The 18,720-nt window shown below is 47.2% G+C and overlaps 1 protein-coding gene across 3 annotated transcripts in view; it reads right to left on the bottom strand.

Annotated features, from left to right (window-relative positions):
* Positions 1-2,274: 2,274 nt before the first annotated feature.
* Positions 2,275-18,720, bottom strand: part of AIMP1 (aminoacyl tRNA synthetase complex interacting multifunctional protein 1) — a 71,325-nt gene continuing 54,879 nt past the window's right edge. For 2 of the 3 annotated variants that reach the window (XM_038755318.1, XM_038755317.1), the window contains exons 6-7: positions 14,127-14,295; positions 2,287-2,531 (exon numbers count right to left, since the gene is read on the bottom strand). In XM_038755318.1, the coding sequence (XP_038611246.1) occupies positions 2,365-2,531; positions 14,127-14,295 (336 nt within the window). In that variant the 3' untranslated portion in view covers positions 2,287-2,364. Of the gene's footprint in view, positions 2,532-14,126; positions 14,296-18,720 lie in introns of all 3 variants that reach the window. The other variant, XM_038755319.1, reaches the window with a different exon arrangement.

Raw genomic sequence — 18,720 nt, 5'->3', positions numbered from 1 at the left:
TTGCCTCTGCTGCCTCGTTCACCGACGCGTCCAATCCGTCACCAGATCCTGCCGCTCTCACCTTCGCAACGTGGCCGAGATGCGCCCTTTCCCCTCCAACCGAACCGCTACCACGTCGGTACAATCGCTCGTCATGTCCCGACTGAATTACTGCATCAGCCTCCTTTCCGACGGACGATCGCTCCCCCCGCCTTCAAAGCCCTACTGAAGGCTCACCTCCTCCCAGAGGCCTTCCCAGACTAAGCCCCCTTTATCATCATCATCATCATCAATCGTATTTATTGAGCGCTTACTATGTGCAGAGCACTGTACTAAGCACTTGGGAAGTACAAATTGGCAACACATAGAGACAGTCCCTACCCAACAGTGGGCTCACAGTCTAAAAGGGGGAGACAGAGAACAAAACCAAACATACTAACAAAATAAAATAAATAGAATAGATATGTACAAATAATCTCAGCTGCCCTTCCCTTCTATATCACCTTAACTCACTCCCTTTGCTCTTCTCCCCCCCTCTACCCCACAGCACTTATGTATACATCACTCATTCATTCACTCCCCCCTTTACCCTACAGCACTTATGTATATATCATTCATTCATTCATTCAATCGTATTTATTGAGCGCTTACTGTGTGCAGAGCACTTTGGGAAGTACCAGTTGGCAACATAGAGAGACGGTCCCTACCCAACAGCGGGCTCATCTGTAATTCTATTTATTTCAACACCCGTTTACTTGTTTTGATGTCTGCCAATTTGTACTTCCCAAGCGCTTAGTACAGTGCTCTGCACATAGTAAGCACTCAATAAATACGATTGATTGATTGATTGATTGTCCTCCCACCTCTGGACTGTAAGCCCAGTGTGGGCAGGGACTGTCTCTATTGCTGAATTGTACTTTCCAAGCGCTTAGTAGAGTGCTCTGCACACACTAAGCGCTCAATGAATATGACAATGAATGAACATGAGCCCAATCAATCAATCGTATTTATTGAGCGCTTACTGTGTGCAGAGCACCGTACTAAGCGCTTGGGAAGTCCAAGTTGGCAACATATAGAGACAGTCCCTACCCAACAGTGGGCTCACAGTCTAAAAGGGGGAGACAGAGAACAAAACCAAACATACTAACAAAATAAAATAAATAGAATAGATATGTACAAGTAAAATAGAGTAATAAATATGTACAAACATATATACATATATACAGGTGCTGTGGGGAAGGGAAGGAGGTAAGATGAGGGGGATGGAGAGAGGGACGAGGGGGAGCCCACCGTTGGGTAGGGACCGTCTCTGTATGTTGCCAACTTGTACTTCCCAAGTGCTTAGTACAGTGCTCTGCACACAGTAAGTGCTCAATAAATACAATTGATTGATTGATTGAACACATATGGGACACAGACTGTGTCCAACCCAATTTGCTTGTACCCACCCAGGCGCTTAGTACAGTGCCTGGCACAATAAGCGCTTAACGCTTATTACCTCTATCTTACCTCCTTCCCTTCCCCACAGGACCTGTATATATGTATATATGTTTGTACATATTTATTACTCTATTTATTTAGTTTACTTGTACATATCTTCCTCCCTTCAAGGCCCTGCTGAGAGCTCACCTCCTCCAGGAGGCCTTCCCAGACTGAGCCCCTTCCTTCCTCTCCCCCTCGTCCCCGTCTCCATCCCCCCCGTCTTACCTCCTTCCCTTCCCCACGGCACCTGTATATATGTTTGTACATATTTATTACTCTATTTATTTATTTATTTTATTTGTACATATCTATTCTATTTATTTTATTTTGTTAGTACGTTTGGTTTCGTTCTCTGTCTCCCCCTTTTAGACTGTGAGCCCACTGTTGGGTAGGGACTGCCTCTATATGTTGCCAATTTGTACTTCCCAAGCGCTTAGTACAGTGCTCTGCACATAGTAAGCGCTCAATAAATACGATTGATGATGATGATATGTTTGTACATATTTATTACTCTATTTTACTTGTACATATCCATTCTATTTATTTTATTCTGTTAGTCTGTTTGGTTTTGTTCTCTGTCTCCCCCTTTTAGACTGCGAGCCCACTGTTGGGTAGGGACTGTCTCTATATGTTGCCAACTTGTACTTCCCAAGCGCTTGGTACAGTGCTCTGCACACAGTAAGTGCTCAGTAAATACGATTGATTGATTGATTAACGAATACCACAATTATTATTATTAAAAGGCAGGTCTCGATGCTAATCCAATTACAGGACCTAATAAAAGCCCTGAAAAACAACAGCCCAGAGACAAAGGGAGGAGGAAAGGAAGATATTTCTGTTTTTATTGTGCTTGCAATCCTTTCCACCGAAAACCGCTGAGAAGCATCTCAATCGAGGATGGTTTTATTTGATTCCACTGTTGGCCATGGTCTGGGCTTTACAGACCCCTTTCCCTTTCACCTCAAAGGGCACTCCTTTGTATGTCGCAACGCACTGGTCGTTAGTGAGCAGGTCAGGCTGGATTTGCTCCCAGATCTTCTTCTTGGGATTTAGCTCCTTCTCGGGCTCTCCTATTCAAAAAGAAGAAGAAAAAAAAAGATTAAAAAAAAAAAAATTGCAGATTCGGCATGGAAAGACACGGCTGACATGATACAGCCAACAGGGAGAACCTCTTAGTGATTAGGAACTGGGAGTAATTTTCCCTGTCAGAATTGAGATAATACGCAGCTCTTTGGGGGGGCAGATCAACAATATATTTGATATATTTACTATATTTACTCCAACTGGGATGTGCTAGCATTTCAGCACAAATATCTCAATATTGGTTGCACCTCCAGGATGTACGGAATGTTAAAAACAAATGATCCAGTAATAGGATGCGGAATAGACTTTCTGATAGCTGGCTCTTGGTCGCAGAAATCACAGCCCTGATATTCTGTTTTAATTAGAATGTGACGTCAGTTCTAAGACGACGCGTGGTTTTTTTTTGGTTAAGCGTGTGTTAGGCACTTGACCTGTGTCAAATATGGTTCTAAGACCTGGGGTAGGTACAAGTTTGCTTAGGGTGGACACAGTCGCGGTCCCAAATGGGCCTCACAGCTAAAGTACGGGGGAGGATAGGTATTGAATCCCCATTTTACAGTTGGGGAAACTGAGGTACGGAGGAGTTAAATGACTTGTCCAAGGTCACGCAGCAAGCAATCAGCACAGCCAGGATTACAGCCCAAATCCTCTGACTCTCAGGCCGGTGCTCTCTCCGCTAGGTCGCTATTTATCCCGGCTCCGCCAACTGTCGGCTGTGTGACTTTGGGCAAGTCACTTCACTTCTCTGGGCCTCGGTTCCCTCATCTGTAAAATGGGGGTGAAGACTGTGAGCCCCCCGTGGGGCAACCCGATCACCTTGCAACCTCCCCAGCGCTGAGAACAGTGCTTGGGACATAGTAAGCGCTTAATACATGCCATCGTTATTATTTATCCCAGGAAGGTGTTGGGTGAATTACAAACTCATTTTTGTTCTCATGGAAATGTGGCTGCTGCTTAGTGTGAAAATTTTCTATTTCGGAGGTGTGGGGCAAAATATGGACAGTGATCACATTTCCTTTGATAGATTTTAAGAAATTAGCCACCTCGAAAATGACACTTCAGTTGGTAAAGGACCATTTTAGGTTTGATCTTCAATTAATCTTCACCCCCCCACAAGAGCACTTGCAATAAAAATAATAATGATGGCATTTGTTAAGCGCTATGTGCCAAGCACTGTTCTAAGCACTAGTACAGTGCTCTGCACACAGTAATCACTTAATAAATACAATTGATTGATTGATTGATTGGGATCTCAAGGGCATCAGAGTCTAGCAGATGTGCTTCATCTCTTTTTAACTCAAAAAATGATCTTATTCTTAGAAGAGTGGCCTTACTTTCACATTTCTCTAAGTTGTAGAAATAATTGGCAGGAGGAGATTCAGCCTACTGACACCTGTCATATTGTAAATATTAAAGGTAGGGCAGCCAATTTGTTGAATTTCCTTTACCAAAAAAAAAACCTGTGAATTTCTGCTCTAAAAATAGAGTTCAATGAGGATTTCCTACACGAAAACGAGGTGCTTTTTTCCTCCACTACTGAAGTCAATGCCTTGGTCACCTCACGCTCTTGATCCAGTATTAAAAGGATGAACAAAGGAGAAGCAACTCGGTACGATGGAAAGATTTATTTTACTCTATACCTGAGTGACTTTTTGGTATACATCTACTCGGCTGGTTTCACCTGGCGATGTTTCTGGTCTGTTGGGTAGGGACCGTCTCTATACGTTGCCACCTTGCACTTCCCAAGCGCTTAGTACAGCGCTCTGCACACAGTAAGCGCTCAATAAATACGACTGAATGAATGAATGGTCGGTTTTTCAGGCTCACAATAAAGATTCTATTTAGATCATGCAAATAGAAGATTCAAAGCCCAAGGATACTCTCAATGTCCATTCCCTGAACTCCTGAAATAACTACTTTTATTTCTTCGCACGCTAGTGGCACACAGCCTCTACATTACGAGTTTTCTGGTGGTCTGAAAAAATTAACACAGCTCTAAGGGCCGGTCGGGGGGCTTAATTTATAATCCAGGAGGAGCTGAAACCCTGGGAGGATCTGTGTCGATGCGTTCCGCCACTAATGTGTCAGGAAATACCAGCGTCTCGCTTGGGGAGTTCACGGACGGGGCACTCGGGGTCTGAAGAGTCTTGATCTATTTTCCCTTCTAAATTTACTTTTTGGAAATAGGATCTTATTTTCCTTTGTTCTGAGCGGGAGGGGCTGAAAAGGGCCGTCGGTCGGTAAACAGGAATTAACTGAGTGCCTCCTGGTGGAAAAGCCGGCTTTGGGAAATAAAACCCGGGCTCTCGGACTTTACAATTTGGGAGACAAGGGGCTCATCCTCGACAGGAGGTGTGTGGAAAACGCTGAAATCCGCTTACCATCTCTCCAGGATTTCCCCCTTAATATAGGAAGCGCTTCTGGTGCAGAGCGTTACAGCCCAGCTGACATTTCGGCACCGCCTATGATGCATTCATTCATTTAATCCTATTTATTGAGTGCTTACTGTGTGGAAAGCACTGCACTTGGGAGAGTAATAATGATGGCATTTATTAAGCGCTTACTATGATAATAATGATGGCGTTTATTAAGCGCTTACTATAATAATAATGATGGCATTTATTAAGCGCTTACTATAATAATAATGATGGCATTTATTAAGCGCTTACTATAATAATGATGATGGCATTTATTAAGCGCTTACTATAATAATAATGATAGCATTTGTTAAGCGCTTACTATCAATTAATCAATCAATCAATCGTATTTATTGAGCGCTTACTGTGTGCAGAGCACTGTACTAAGCGCTTGGGAAGTACAAGTTGGCAACATATAGAGACAGTCCCTACCCAACAGTGGGCTCACAGTCTAAAAGGGGGAGACGGAGAACAAAACCAAATATACTAACAAAATAAAATAAATAGAATAGATATGTACAAGTAATGTACATAGAGTAATAAATATGTACAAACATATATACATATATACAGGTGCTGTGGGGAAGGGAAGGAGGTAAGATGGGGGAGATGGAGAGGGGGACGAGGGGGAGAGGAAGGAAGGGGCTCAGTCTGGGAAGGCCTCCTGGAGGAGGTGAGCTCTCAGTAGGGCCTTGAAGGGAGGAAGAGAGCTGGCTTGGCGGATGGGCAGAGGGAGGGCATTCCAGGCCAGGGAGATGATGTGGGCCGGGGGTCGATGGCGGGACAGGCAAGAATGAGGTATGTATTATGTGCCAAGCACTGTTCTAAGCGCTGGGGAGGATGCAAGGTGGTCAGGTTGTCCCACGCGGGGCTCACAATCTTAATCCCCATTTTCCAGATGAGGGAACTGAGGCACTGAGAAGTTCAGCGACTTACCCAAAGTCACGCAGCTGACAAGTGGTGGAGCCGGGATCTGAACCCATGACCTCTGACTCCCAAGCCCGGGCTCTTCCCATTGAGCCACGCTGCTTCTCTGTGCCAAGCGCTGTTCTAAGCGCTGGGGAGGTTACAAGGTGATCAGGTTGTCCCTCGGGGGGCTCACGGTCTTCATCCCCATTTTACAGATGTGAAGTGAGTTGCCCAAAGTCACCCAGCTGACAACTGGCAGAGCCAGGGTTTGAACCCATGACCTCGGACTCCAAAGCCCGGGCTCTTTCCACCGAGCCACGCTGCCCACTATAATAATAAACCGACATTCTCCCTGCCCACGGTGAACTTACAACGCACTGCAGCACAGGCTGAAGGTGAACGTTACTCCCCCTTCTAGACTGTGAGCCCGCTGTTGGGAAGGGACCGTCTCTATATTGTTGCCAACTTGGACTTCCCAAGCGCTTAGTACAGTGCTCTGCACACAGTAAGCGCTCAATGAATACGACTGAATGAATGAACGCAGTGCCACTCCAAAATGCATACAATATTAAAACGAGCAATCGCCTAATAGGATACTAAACAAACACGATAGCTGGCTCTTGGTCGCAACAATTACAGCGCTTGGTCTCAACTTGAATAGATAAAAGCGTGAGGTTAATTCTAAGATGACTCGCTTATCTGTCTTATCAATAAATAATGATATTAAATAATGATAATAATAAATAAATAAATGTCTTATCGTGCTCAATAAATACCAACGATCGATCGTCTTGTTCCAACTACCGAAGAAGATTCCCACGGCAACCAGAGCCACGAGAAATGGCAAAGCGGCTTGCTTCGGTGGCAAACCCTGCAAGTATAGAGGCGGCCGCCTGGTTTAAACGCTCGCGCTGGCTTTTAGGGGCCACTGAGGAAATGCCACAGCACCTCGGAGGTGTCCCCACCACCACTGTCTTCAAGACGAAAGGTGAGAGATCCAACTGGGGCCCTTTTGAAGACCTCACTGCCAGCTATTTCTGGGCCACGCGCTCTACGAAAAGCTGGGGTAGATACACAATAAGCTGGCAGTCCCTGCCCCACATGGGGCTCACAGTCTAAGGAGGAGGGAGGAGGTTCTAATCCCCGTTTTTCAGATGAGGAAGCTGAGGCCCAGAGAGGTTAAGTGACTGGCCCAAGGTCCCACAGCAGACAAGTGGCGGCTCCCGGATTACAACCCAGGTCCTCCGACTCGCTAGGCCACGCCGAGTATCCACGTCTGTTCTGACGACTTGACACCCGTCCACGTGTTTTGTTTCGTTGTCCGTCTCCCCCCTTCTAGACTGTGAGCCCGTTGCTGGGTAGGGACCGCCTCTAGATGTTGCCGCCTTGGACTTCCGAAGCGCTTAGTCCAGCGCTCTGCGCATAGCAAGCGCTCAATAAATACTATTGATTGATTGAATGAATGCTGCTGAGTACGAACGGGCCGGGAATCACGGTGTGGCTGTGTTTCCCGGAGGGCAGAGGGAGTCGCGATCCTTGGCGAGCGTCGGATGGAGCGGACCGAGGCCTTGGGAGGTTTTTAACGGACCACAGGAAAGCGGCTGACGCCACCGCTACGTTTGGACTCTCGGAGAAAACTTGGCTGAGCGCGGCTGCATGAGGGGGTTTGGGTGTCCTGTCCCATCCATTCCCCATCACCTGGGGAGCGGGGGCGTCTAAGTAGGGCTGCACGGTGGGCCTGATCCTGCCTAGCCGCCGCCTGTCTGCTGTGTGACCTTGGGCAAGTCGTTTCGCTTCTCTGAGCCTCAGTCCCTCATCTGTAAAAAGGAGACTGAGGCTGTGAGCCCCACGCGGGGCAGGGACTGCGTCCAACCCCATTTGCTTGGATCCGCCTCAGTGCCTAGCCCGGGCTTGGGAGGCAGAGGTCATTCGTTCGTTCAGTCGATCGTATTTATTGAGCGCTTACTGTGTGCTAAGTGCTTGGGAAGTACAAGTAAGCAACGTACAGAGACGGTCCCTACCCGACAACGGGCTCACAGTCTGGAAGGGGGAGATAGATAACAAAACAAAACATATTAACAAAATAAAATAAATAGAATAGCAAATATGTACAAGTAAAATAAATAGAGTAATAAATCTGTACCAACAGATATACAGGTGCTGTGGGGAGGGGGAGAGGAAGGAGGGGGCTCAGTCTGGGAAGCCCTCCTGGAGGAGGTGAGGTCATGGGTTCTAATAATAATAATGATGGCATTTATTACGCGCTTCCTATGTGCAAAGCACTGTTCTAAGCGCTGGGGAGGTTACAAGGTGATCAGGTTGTCCCACGGGGGGCTCACAGCCTTAATCCCCATTTTACAGATGAGGGGACTGAGGCCCAGAGAAGTGAAGCGACTTGCCCCGAGTCACACAGCTGACAATTGGCGGAGCCGGGATTGGAACCCGTGACCTCAGACGGCAAAGCCCGGGCTCTTTCCACTGAGCCACGCTGCTTCTCACCCCGGCTCCGCCGCTTATCAGCTGTGTGACTCTGGCCGCTTCCCAGCTTCCGCCTCTGTAAAAGGGGATTCAGTCTACGCGTCCCACGTGGGACAACCTGATTACCTTGTATCTACCCCAGTGCTTAGAACAGTGCTTGGCACATAGGAAGCGCTTAACAAATACCATCGTTATTTTTATTATTATACAGTACGCGCATAACGAATACTACTATTATTACTATTGATACACCAAAGAGCTATCGGGGGGAAGGGGGATGTCTCACCCTGTGTGTGGCAACTCTGTAGAGAAGTTAGTCCCCGCTGCATCCATGAGGATGCCACCCGTAGCCCTGCATATTTCCATCTTTTAGACTGTGAGCCCACTGTTGGGTAGGGACTGTCTCTATATGTTGCCAATTTGAACTTCCCAAGCGCTTAGTACAGTGCTCTGCACACAGTAAGCGCTCAATAAATACGATTGATGATGATGATGATGATCTGTTCAGCGCTTACAACAGTGCTTGGCATATAGTAAGCGCTTAACAAATACCATCATTATTATTATTATTATCTGGCCCTTTCGGCCAGAATCTCGGTGCCATGCTGGAACCAACCCGGATGACGTGCTAGTCAAGATTTCTTGAGTCCTTTCTTAAAATAACAATAGTAATAACAACGGTATTTGTTCAGTGCTCACTGTGGGCTGTTTTAAGCGCTGGGGTAGACACGCGTTAATCGGTTCAAAAACAGACCCTGCCCCTCACGGGGCTCACGGTCTATAGAAGAGGTAGAACATTCACACTGTACAGTTGAGGAAACTGAGTCGCACAAAAGTCAACTGACTTGCTCAAGGTCACACAGCGCGTAAGGGGTGGAGCTGGGATTAGAACCCAGGTCCTTTGACTCCCAAGCCTGTGCTCTTTCCACTAGGCCATGTGGCTTCCCAGCTTATACTGCAAATATCCTGAACTCTTTCTTAGAGCACTGAAAATGTGCTTCCCAGCTGAAGGCATCAGCTCCGTGTCTCAGCACACCTCAATTAGAAGCACCGTGGCTCAGCGGAAAGAGCCCGGCCTTGGGAGTCAGAGGTCACGGGTTCGAATCCCGGCTCCGCCACTGACTTTGGGCGTGCCACTTCACTTCTCCGTGCCTCGGTTACCTCATCTGTAAAATGGGGATTAAGACCGTGAGCCCCCCGTGGGACAACCTGATCACCCTGTATCCCCCAGCGCTTCGAACAGTGCTTTGGAAATAGTAAGCGCTTAACAAATACCGTTATTATTATTAACAGTCCTGATCGATTAAGAAGGCAGCTTTCTCTACAGCTCTTGGAGGAGAGGCAGGAGAAGGGGGAGAAAGGAGTGCTCACGTTCCAGAGAAATTTTGGGGTAAAGCAGCAGTCCACATCTGCTGTTCTCAGTAGCCTCCCGCCTTTTTCTCTCTCGCATCGCAGGCTGCGGGAACCCCGAAATTCGAACTAATTCGAATCTTCTCAACGTGAACACCTAAGGGAAGCTCACCCTTCCGCACAGCTCCGCCTTCGAAAAAGAGAACCCTTAAGATGCAATATGCCTCGCAACCATATTGCTTTGATGGAAAATTATAAATTGACAACGAGCTTCTGCTATCGGATTACACCAGAATACCATTTTTCTCGGATGGTGTAATTGGTAGTGAAGCTCTGCACTGGAATTAAAGTGACAGCTACCTCCTCTCCCCCCTTACTACAACCAGAGGGACGTGAAGTTTCCAAGGATAGAATAAAATCTGACTCATATTAGAAAAACAATAAAAATCACCTTCTGGATCATGTTAACCTTATTTTTGAAGGGGCACGGGGGGGCTGGGATGGAAACCTCCGGGGATCTGTGGTGAGTTGAAATTGGATTAGCATGGCACCATTTTTAAGCATTACCAGAACTGTACGCTCTGAGTCTTCCTACGCATTCCCCAGGCCTTCTCTTCTCCAAAGGGGTGTTCCAAAAAGCCCCTGGTGACGCTATAGAAAACCAATTGCAAAAAACCATGGCCACACAAGGATTCCTCCCACTTTCTCCTGAGAGGGCTTTTAAGCTCTCTTAAAGTAAGCCAAAGAAATCAAAGGTATTACATAAGCTTCCAAGTACGAGAGCCGTTCAGTTATGAACTGCAGTACCGCTTCTGAAGAGCGAGAAGCCCGTGATTCAGGAACGGCACCAGATTCCCGCTCCGGGCGCTTACACTAGAGGGTTTGGAAAGTCCAGTAAGATAGCACAGGGATGATGTAGTCCTTGGAAAAAAAAAGTACAATTTCGGTCACCTGCAAGAATGCCAAACAAACAAACATTCTCCTTCTCCGTCATGGAGAATAATTGAAAATGAAACAGAAAAAGTCACGCTCGGGTCTCTGTGTCGCTCTCAGAGGAGCTATGGGCTGAAAAGTACTCTTGTGCCATCAATCAAACGCATTAATTGAGCACTTATGCCGTATTAAGCTCTTGGGAGAGTAAAATACAGAGTTGGTAGATACTTTCCCTGCCCACAACGAACTTTATGGTCTAGAAGGGGAGACAGCCATTAACATAAACGAATAAATCACAAGCACATACATAAGTGTTATGGGGTTGAGGGAGGAGTGACTAAAGATTGCAAATCCAAAAGGACGCTGCAGAAAAGGAGTGGGAGAAGAGGAAATGTGGGTCAGTTGGGGTAGGGCTCCTTAAGAAGTTGTGCTTTTAATATGGTTTTAAAAGTGGGGAGAGTGTAGACATCTGACAGATATAGAGAGGGAGGGTGCTCCAGGCCAGAGGCGGGACATGGGCGAGGGGTCAGTGGCCAGATAGACGAAATCGAAGGACCGAGTAGGTTGGCGTTACAGGAGTGAAGCTTGCAAGCTCGTTTGGAAGTAGGAAACCAGGGAGGTAAGGTAGAAGGGGCATGGGGACTGCGTGTTTCAAAGCTGACGTCAAGGAGTTTGTCTGAGGTGGAGGAAAATGGGCCACCACTGGAGACTCCTGAGGTGTGGGGATACACAGACTGAACGGTTTCGCCAAAAAATGATTCAGGCAGCACAGTGAAGTGTGGACTGGAGTTGGGAGAGACAGGAGGCAAGGAGGTGGGCAAGACGGTTGACGCAGTAATCAGGGAAAGATAGGGTAAGGGCTTGGACTACCGTGGACAGAGAGGAAAGGGTGGATTTTACTGATGAGAAGGTTGAAACGGTAGGATTTGGCGACAGATTGAATATGTGCGTTGAATGAGAGAGAGAAGTCCAGGATAACGCCACGGTGACGGGCTTGTGAGAGAGGGAGGATGGCGGGGCTGTCTACAGCGACGGGAACGGCGGAGGAAGACTGGGTTTGGGTGGGAAAACAGGAGTTTTATTTTGGCTTTGTTAAGTCTGAGGTGTTGGAGGGCCATCCAAGGAGAGATGTCTGGAAGGGAGGAGGAAACGGGAAACTTTAGAGGGGGGGAGAGAGCAGAGCTGGAGATGTAGACTTGGGAATCGTCCACAGAGGGATGGTAGTTGATACTATAGGAGCGAATGAGTTCTCCAAGGGACTGCGTGTTGATGGAGAATAGAAGGGAACCAAGAACTGAGCCTAGGAGGACTTCCACGGTTAAGGGGTGGGAGGCAGAGGAGGAGTCCCTGAGAGAAAGGCGGAGAACCAGAAGAAGGCAGTGTCAGTGGAGGTAAGGTTGGGTAATGTTTCCAGGAGCAGGGGGTGGTAGACGGTATCCAAGGCAACTGAGAGATTGAGGAGGATGAGGATGGAGTAGAGACCGCTGGATTTGGTAAGGTGATCATTATGACCTTTGAGAGGGCAGTGTGGGGGGATTAAAGGGGGCAGAAGCCAGATTGGAGGGGGGTCAAGGGGAGAAAGAGGTTATGGATGGTTAAACAAACTGAGAAGACAGCAGAAAAGTTGTGATGGATTAGGCTAAACCATTTAGATCTCCAGGAATCTAGATAACTTAAAAAAAAAAGAATATTATTTTTTGTCAACCCAAGAGACTAGGAAAGCCACTCCAGAGATAAGATAGTGATAGACACATTTTCCCATGACCGTATTAACCTATAATAAAACTTTCCCAGTTGAGTGTCGAACATGAATTCAGTTTCCAACGTGGCTGTCTCAATTACATGCCCGTTCATCATCAATCGTATTTATTGAGCACTTACTGCGTGCAGAGCACTGTACTAAGCGCTTGGGAAGTACAAGTTGGCAACATATAGAGACGGTCCCTACCCAACAGCGGGCTCACAGTCTAGAAGAGGGAGACAGACAACAAAACAAAACATATTAACAAAATAAAATGAATAGAATAGTAAATATGTACAAGTAAAATAAACAGAACAAATACGCTTATCACCTGGTTTGACTTCCAGGTAAGGAGAGCTAAGCGTATCCTTCAAAGGTCACAAAAGAACAGCTTCCAAAGCAAATTTCTTCAAATTTGGTTGGAAATATTTCTTTGCTGCCACTGTCGTAATATTCTGGTTAGCTTCCACGATTCTTGTTGAACTCTTGGGCAAGGGGTGCATTGTCAAAGTAAAGGTGGACTGCTTTTATTTGCCAGCTGCTACAGATTTGGAACCGCGATTTCTGCCTGGTGCTTTAGGAAGCAGTTTGCAGATAAAATGTACAGTCTCAACAGACTAAACCTGGAAACTCTCTGGGGTGCCGCCGCTGAGGGTCACATTGCCCCTAATCCCGACTCTGCCACTCGTCTGCTGTGTGACCCCGGGCAAGTCACTTCACTTCTCTGTGCCTCAGTTCCCTCATCTGTAAAACGGGGATTGAGAACGTGAGCCCCGTGTGGGACGGGGACTGTGTCCAACTCGATTTGCTTGCATCTGTCCCAGCAACTGGTTCAGTGCCTGGAACGTGCCAAGTGCTTAACAAATACCGTAATCATCATCAGCGCTCTACAGCAAAAGGGAGAGAAGGGGAAGAAAAAATGTGGCCGGTTTTCTAGAGGTAGTCGAGAGGACGGACGGACGGAGAGGATGGGACAGAATTCTCCGACTCTTCCTTCCCCTAAAACGAGTTGCAGTGGGCGTTGGATGGCGGCGGAGGGGGATGCCCAGCCACGAGGAGGCTGAATTCCCTCCACAATGATGACGGGGGCCCAAAGCCACAGCCGCCAACCTGCCCGTCCTCAAATCCGTCCAGGGCATTCTCATTTCTGTTGTAGAAAAGAGGGAAGCGGCGGAAGGGTGGTTTTACCAAATCGTAACCTTTCCACTCTTCCCTAATATTGTAAACGTCGCAAGGGCTCTCTTTCCGGAATCGTAAATAATCCGAATTCTCTGGCAAAAACTACTTCCTGCCTCTTTTCAAGGTACCGAAATGTGACTTCTCTCGATCTTACTATTCCAGGCCTTGAAAATCTTTAACCGAGACGTGATACAACGAATTAGAAACTCGTCGAATGGCGACGACTGTACTTCCCCAAACATGTACGTTGCCTCCTTTAATCCTCCCTTCTCAGTCCACCTACTTTTCTCTTTTCAGTTAAGTGGAACTCCTCTCCATTCTGTTGGCCACTCAGAACCTCCCTCACGCGGTTGTCAAGACCATTTCTTTGGGGAAAAAATGCAAAATTCCAACACCTAGTGCAGGGGTCATTAGTTTAACATGCTCTGAACAGTCTATAACTCAAGGCCTGGAACACAAATATTTTACAGTGCCTTAAAACTTCAAGCACAAATTCCAGCCTCGAGAGCCACAATGTGGTTTTTTTTTTAAAAAATAGCCAGTCAATGATTTACAGGCTATTATTTCCAACTTACCAGGGAATCCATCAAAGGTTATTCTCTCTCCAGGCACTGATCCAGGAGGAGGAGCCAAGATTTCCACTTTTTCCGGTGAGCTTGCGCACATCACCATCGCCTGAGACACAACGCCCCTCATCTTCGCAGGTTTCAGGTTACACAGCAAAATCACCATCCGCTGCTGCATCTATATAAAAGAGAAGTTGGAAGGCAACCTTAAAAAATGGGTGAAAGCTTTGGGTGTCACTACGATGGGATAGGGAAAACGCGGGGAAGACAACCTTAAAAAAATGGGTGAAAGCTCTGGATGTCACTATGATGGGATAGGGAAAACGCGGGTAAAAATGCTACGCAAACACATCAAATATATTGGTTTATTAATCATCATCATCATCATCAAATCGTATTTATTGAGCTCTTACTGTGTGCAGAGCACTGTACTAAGTGCTTGAGCACAACTAGGAGTATTTATTGAGCACTTACTGTGTACACAGCACTGTACTAAGCATCTATGTGAGTACAATACGTCAGAATAGGCAGACAGCCACCCTGCCCTCCAGGAGCTTACAGGCCAAATGGGGAGACAGTCATTAAAACAAATTACAGATATTAACTTAAGTGCTGTGGAGCTGATGAAGGAGTGAGACTGGGAGCTCGTTGTGGGCAGGGAATGTGTCTGTCTGTTGCCGTACTGTACTCTCCCAGGTGCTTAGTACAGTGCTTTGCACTCAGGGAGTGCTCAATAAAACTAATGAATGAATGAAAGCGCTGAAAACGTACAAAGCCGAAATGTGGAAGTGACGCAGAAGGGAGAAAGAGTAAGGAAAGTGCGGGCTTAGGGAAAGCTTTGTGGAGGAGATGTGATTTTAATCAGGTTTTGACGGAGGGGAGAGTGGTTGTCTGTTGAAGAAAAGGCACCGGGAAGAGGTCAGGGGTGGGATGGATGGGATTCAGGTACAGTGAACAGGATGGCATTAAAGGAGTGAAGTGTGCAGGCTGGGTTATATCGGAAAATCAGCGAGGGAAGATAAGAGGGGGAGAGTTCACCCATTCATTAGATCGCATTTATTGAGCACTTGCCGTGAGCAAAGCACTGTCCTAAACGCTTGGGAAAGTACAATACAACGACAGACACATTCTCTGCCCCAAATCAGCTCACAGTCCGGAGGGGGAGACAGACGTGAATATACAGAAATATATAAGTTACATATACATGTGGGCTGTGGGGCTGGGAGGGAGGATGAATAAAAAGGAGGGAGTCAGGGCGACGCAGAAGGGAGTGGGAGAAGAGGAGAGGAGGGCTGAGTCAGGGAAGGCCTCTTGGAGGAGACGGGCCTTCGATAAGGCTTTGAAGTGGGGGGAGAGCAGATGTCTGTCTGATATTCATTCATTCATTGTCTGATATGGGGAGGGAAGGCAATTCCAGGCTAGAGGCAGGATGTTGGTGGCAAGATACATTCATTCATTCATTCAATCGTATTTATTGAGCGCTTACTGTGTGCACAGCACCGTACTAAGCAACATATAGAGACGGTCCCTCCCCAACAACGGGCTCACAGTCTAGAAGGGGGAGACAGGCAACAAAACAAAACACGTAGACAGGTGTCAAAACCGTCAGAACAAACAGAAATAGAACTATAGCTATATGCACATCATTAACAAAATAAATAGAATAGTGAATATGGACAAGTAAAATAAATCTGTACAAATATATACAAGGGCTGTTGGGAGGGGAAGGAGGTAGGGCAGAGGGAGGAGAGGAAAAAGGGGGCTCTATCTGGGAAGGCCTCCTGGAGGCGGTGGGCTCTCAGTAGGGCTTTGAAGGGAGGAAGAGAGCTAGTTTGGTGGATGTGCGGAGGGAGGGCGTTCTGGGCCAGGGGGAGGACGTGGGCCGGGGTCGACGGCGGGACGGGCGAGAACGAGGCACGGTGAGGAGATTAGCGGCGGAGGAGCGGAGGGTGCGGGCTGGGCTGGAGAAGGACAGAAGGGAGGGGAGGTAGGAGGGCGCGAGGGGACGGACAGCCTTGAAGCCGAGAGTGAGGAGTTGTACATATCTATTCTATTTATTTTATTAGTATGTTTGGTTTTGTTCTCTGTCTCCCCCTTTTAGACTGTGAGCCCAATGTTGGGTAGGGACTGTCTCTCTATGTTGCCAATTTGTACTTCCCAAGCGCTTAGTACAGTGCTCTGCACATAGTAAGCGCTCAATAAATATGACTGATGATGATGATGATGATGAGATGGTTAGCATTAGAGAAAGTGTGTTGGCTGGTTGTCAGCGGGGTGAGGTAGGAGGCGGCGAGGGGAGTGACTGCTTTAAAGCCAATGGTGAGGAGTTTTTGTTTGATGTGGAGGTGGCTGGGCAACCACTGCAGTTGCTTGAGGAGGGGGGAAACACCGTCTAAACTTTGAGCCGACGGTAAGGAGTTTCTATCTGATATGGAGTTGATGGGCAATCAATCAATCAATCGTATTTATTGAGCGCTTACTATGTGCAGAGCACTGTACGAAGCGCTTGGGAAGTACAAATTGGCAACACATAGAGACAGTCCCTACCCAACAGTGGGCTCACAGTCTAAAAGGGGGAGACAGAGAACAAAACCAAACTATTAGAAGTCCCTGAGTGGTGAGAGGTGGGTTCTTTTTTAGGCCTTACTATGTGCCAGGCACTGTACTAAGTGCTGGGGCAGATGGTTGGCGAGTTGGCCGCAGCCCCTGCCCACATGGGGCTCACAGTCTTTTCTTTTTTTAAATAAACAATCCAGAAAGAAGAGTGAAGTAAGGACTGGATGAGACGGGAGGCAGGGAGATCAGCTGGGAGGCTGATGCAGAGAGTCAAGGCAGGACATAAGTGATTTAAGGAGCTATTTGCAGCAGACAACATCCCAAGAGCTTTGTGCCGCTGTTTCTTACACCCTCACATACAAATTGCTCATAGACAACAAAGTCAGAGGGCAGCTGAAATCAGGAAACACACACTGACAGGTGAAATACAGCAGACTGCAGTCCGACGCCCAACAAAACTAAACCTAACGAGTATTTCAGCGCATTTGAGAGAAGCAGCGGGGCTCAGTGGAAGGAGCCCGGGCTTGGGAGTCAGAGGTCATGGGTTCAAATCCCGGCTCCGCCAACTGTCAGCTGTGTGACTTGGGGCAGGTCACTTCACTTCTCTGGGCCTCAGTTCCCTCATCTGTAAAATGGGGATTAAGACTGTGATCCCCCCATGGGACAACCTGATCACCTTGTATCCCCCTCAGCGCTTAGAACAGTGCCTTACACACAGTAAGTGCTTAACAAAGGCCATCATTATTATTATTATTACCTCATCTATAAAATGGGGATTAAGGCTGTGAGCCCCCCCGTGGGACAACCTGATCACCTTGCACCCTCCCCAGCGCTTAGAACAGTGCTTTGCACTTAGTAAGCGCTTAATAAATGCTATCATTAGTATTATTATTTCACTGTTCCAGACTACTGAAAGACAGTTGTCCCAGTTTAACAGATTAAGAGTATTTACTGAGCACTTATTGTGCGCAGACCACTGTACTGAGTTCTTGGGAGACGACAATACAGAGTTGGTGGGCACACTTCCCGACAACAAGGAGTGTGCTGTCTAGAGGGAGGGCAGAAATTAATATATATTATGGATACATGCATGAAGTTAGATTAAGAGTACTTACTGAGCACTTACTGGGTGCAGAACACTGTACTGAGTTCTTGGGAGATGACAATACAGAGTTGGTAGGCACAACTTCCCGACAACAAGGAGTGTACTGTCTACAGGGAGGGCAGATATTAATATATATTATGGATACATGCACGAAGTACCGTGGGGTTGAGGGTAGGGTGAATAGAAAAAGGGAGCTTAGTCGGAGATGATCTCTTGCTGGAGATGTGATTATAATAAGGCTGTCAAGTTGTGGAGAAGGGTGCTCTGCCAGCGCTTAGAACAGTGCTTTGCACATAGTAGGCGCTTAACAAATGCCATTATTATTATTATTATTATTATTATTATTATTATTATTATTATCATAATAAAGGGGGAGGATTATAAGGAGGATGCAGGCAAGGGATGAGCAGTGACATAGATGGGTTTGAGGTACAGGAAGTAGTAGTTTGGCATTACAGGAGCGAAGTATGTAGGCTGCGCTGTAATAGGAAATAAGGAAGCAGTGTGGCCTAGTGGGTAGAGCACGGGCCGGCCTGGGAGTCAGGAGGTCCTGGGTTCTAATCCTGGCTCTGCCACTTGTCTGCTGTGTGGCCTCGGGCAAGTCACTTCACTTCTCTGGACCTGCTTTTTACCTCATCTGGAAAATGGGGATTAAGACTGTGAGCTCCATGTGGGACAGGGACTGTTACCAACCTGATTAGCTCGTGGCTCAGTGGAAAGAGCCCGGGCTTTGAAGTCAGAGGTCATGGATTCAAATCCCGACTCCGCCCATTGCCAACTGTGTGACTTTGGGCAAGTCACTTCACTTCTCTGGGCCTCAGTGACCTCATCTGGAAAATGGGGATTAAGACTGTGAGCCCCCCGTGGGACAACCTGATCACCTTGTAACCTCCCCAGCACATAGAACAGTGCTTTGCACATAGTAAGCGCTTAATAAATGAC

This window comes from Tachyglossus aculeatus, chromosome 12 (genome assembly GCF_015852505.1).
Source record: "Tachyglossus aculeatus isolate mTacAcu1 chromosome 12, mTacAcu1.pri, whole genome shotgun sequence".
In the NCBI taxonomy this organism is placed as follows: Eukaryota; Metazoa; Chordata; class Mammalia; order Monotremata; family Tachyglossidae; genus Tachyglossus; species Tachyglossus aculeatus.
Note: the sequence above shows the minus strand (reverse complement) of the source record. Positions and strands in the feature narration are given on the sequence as shown.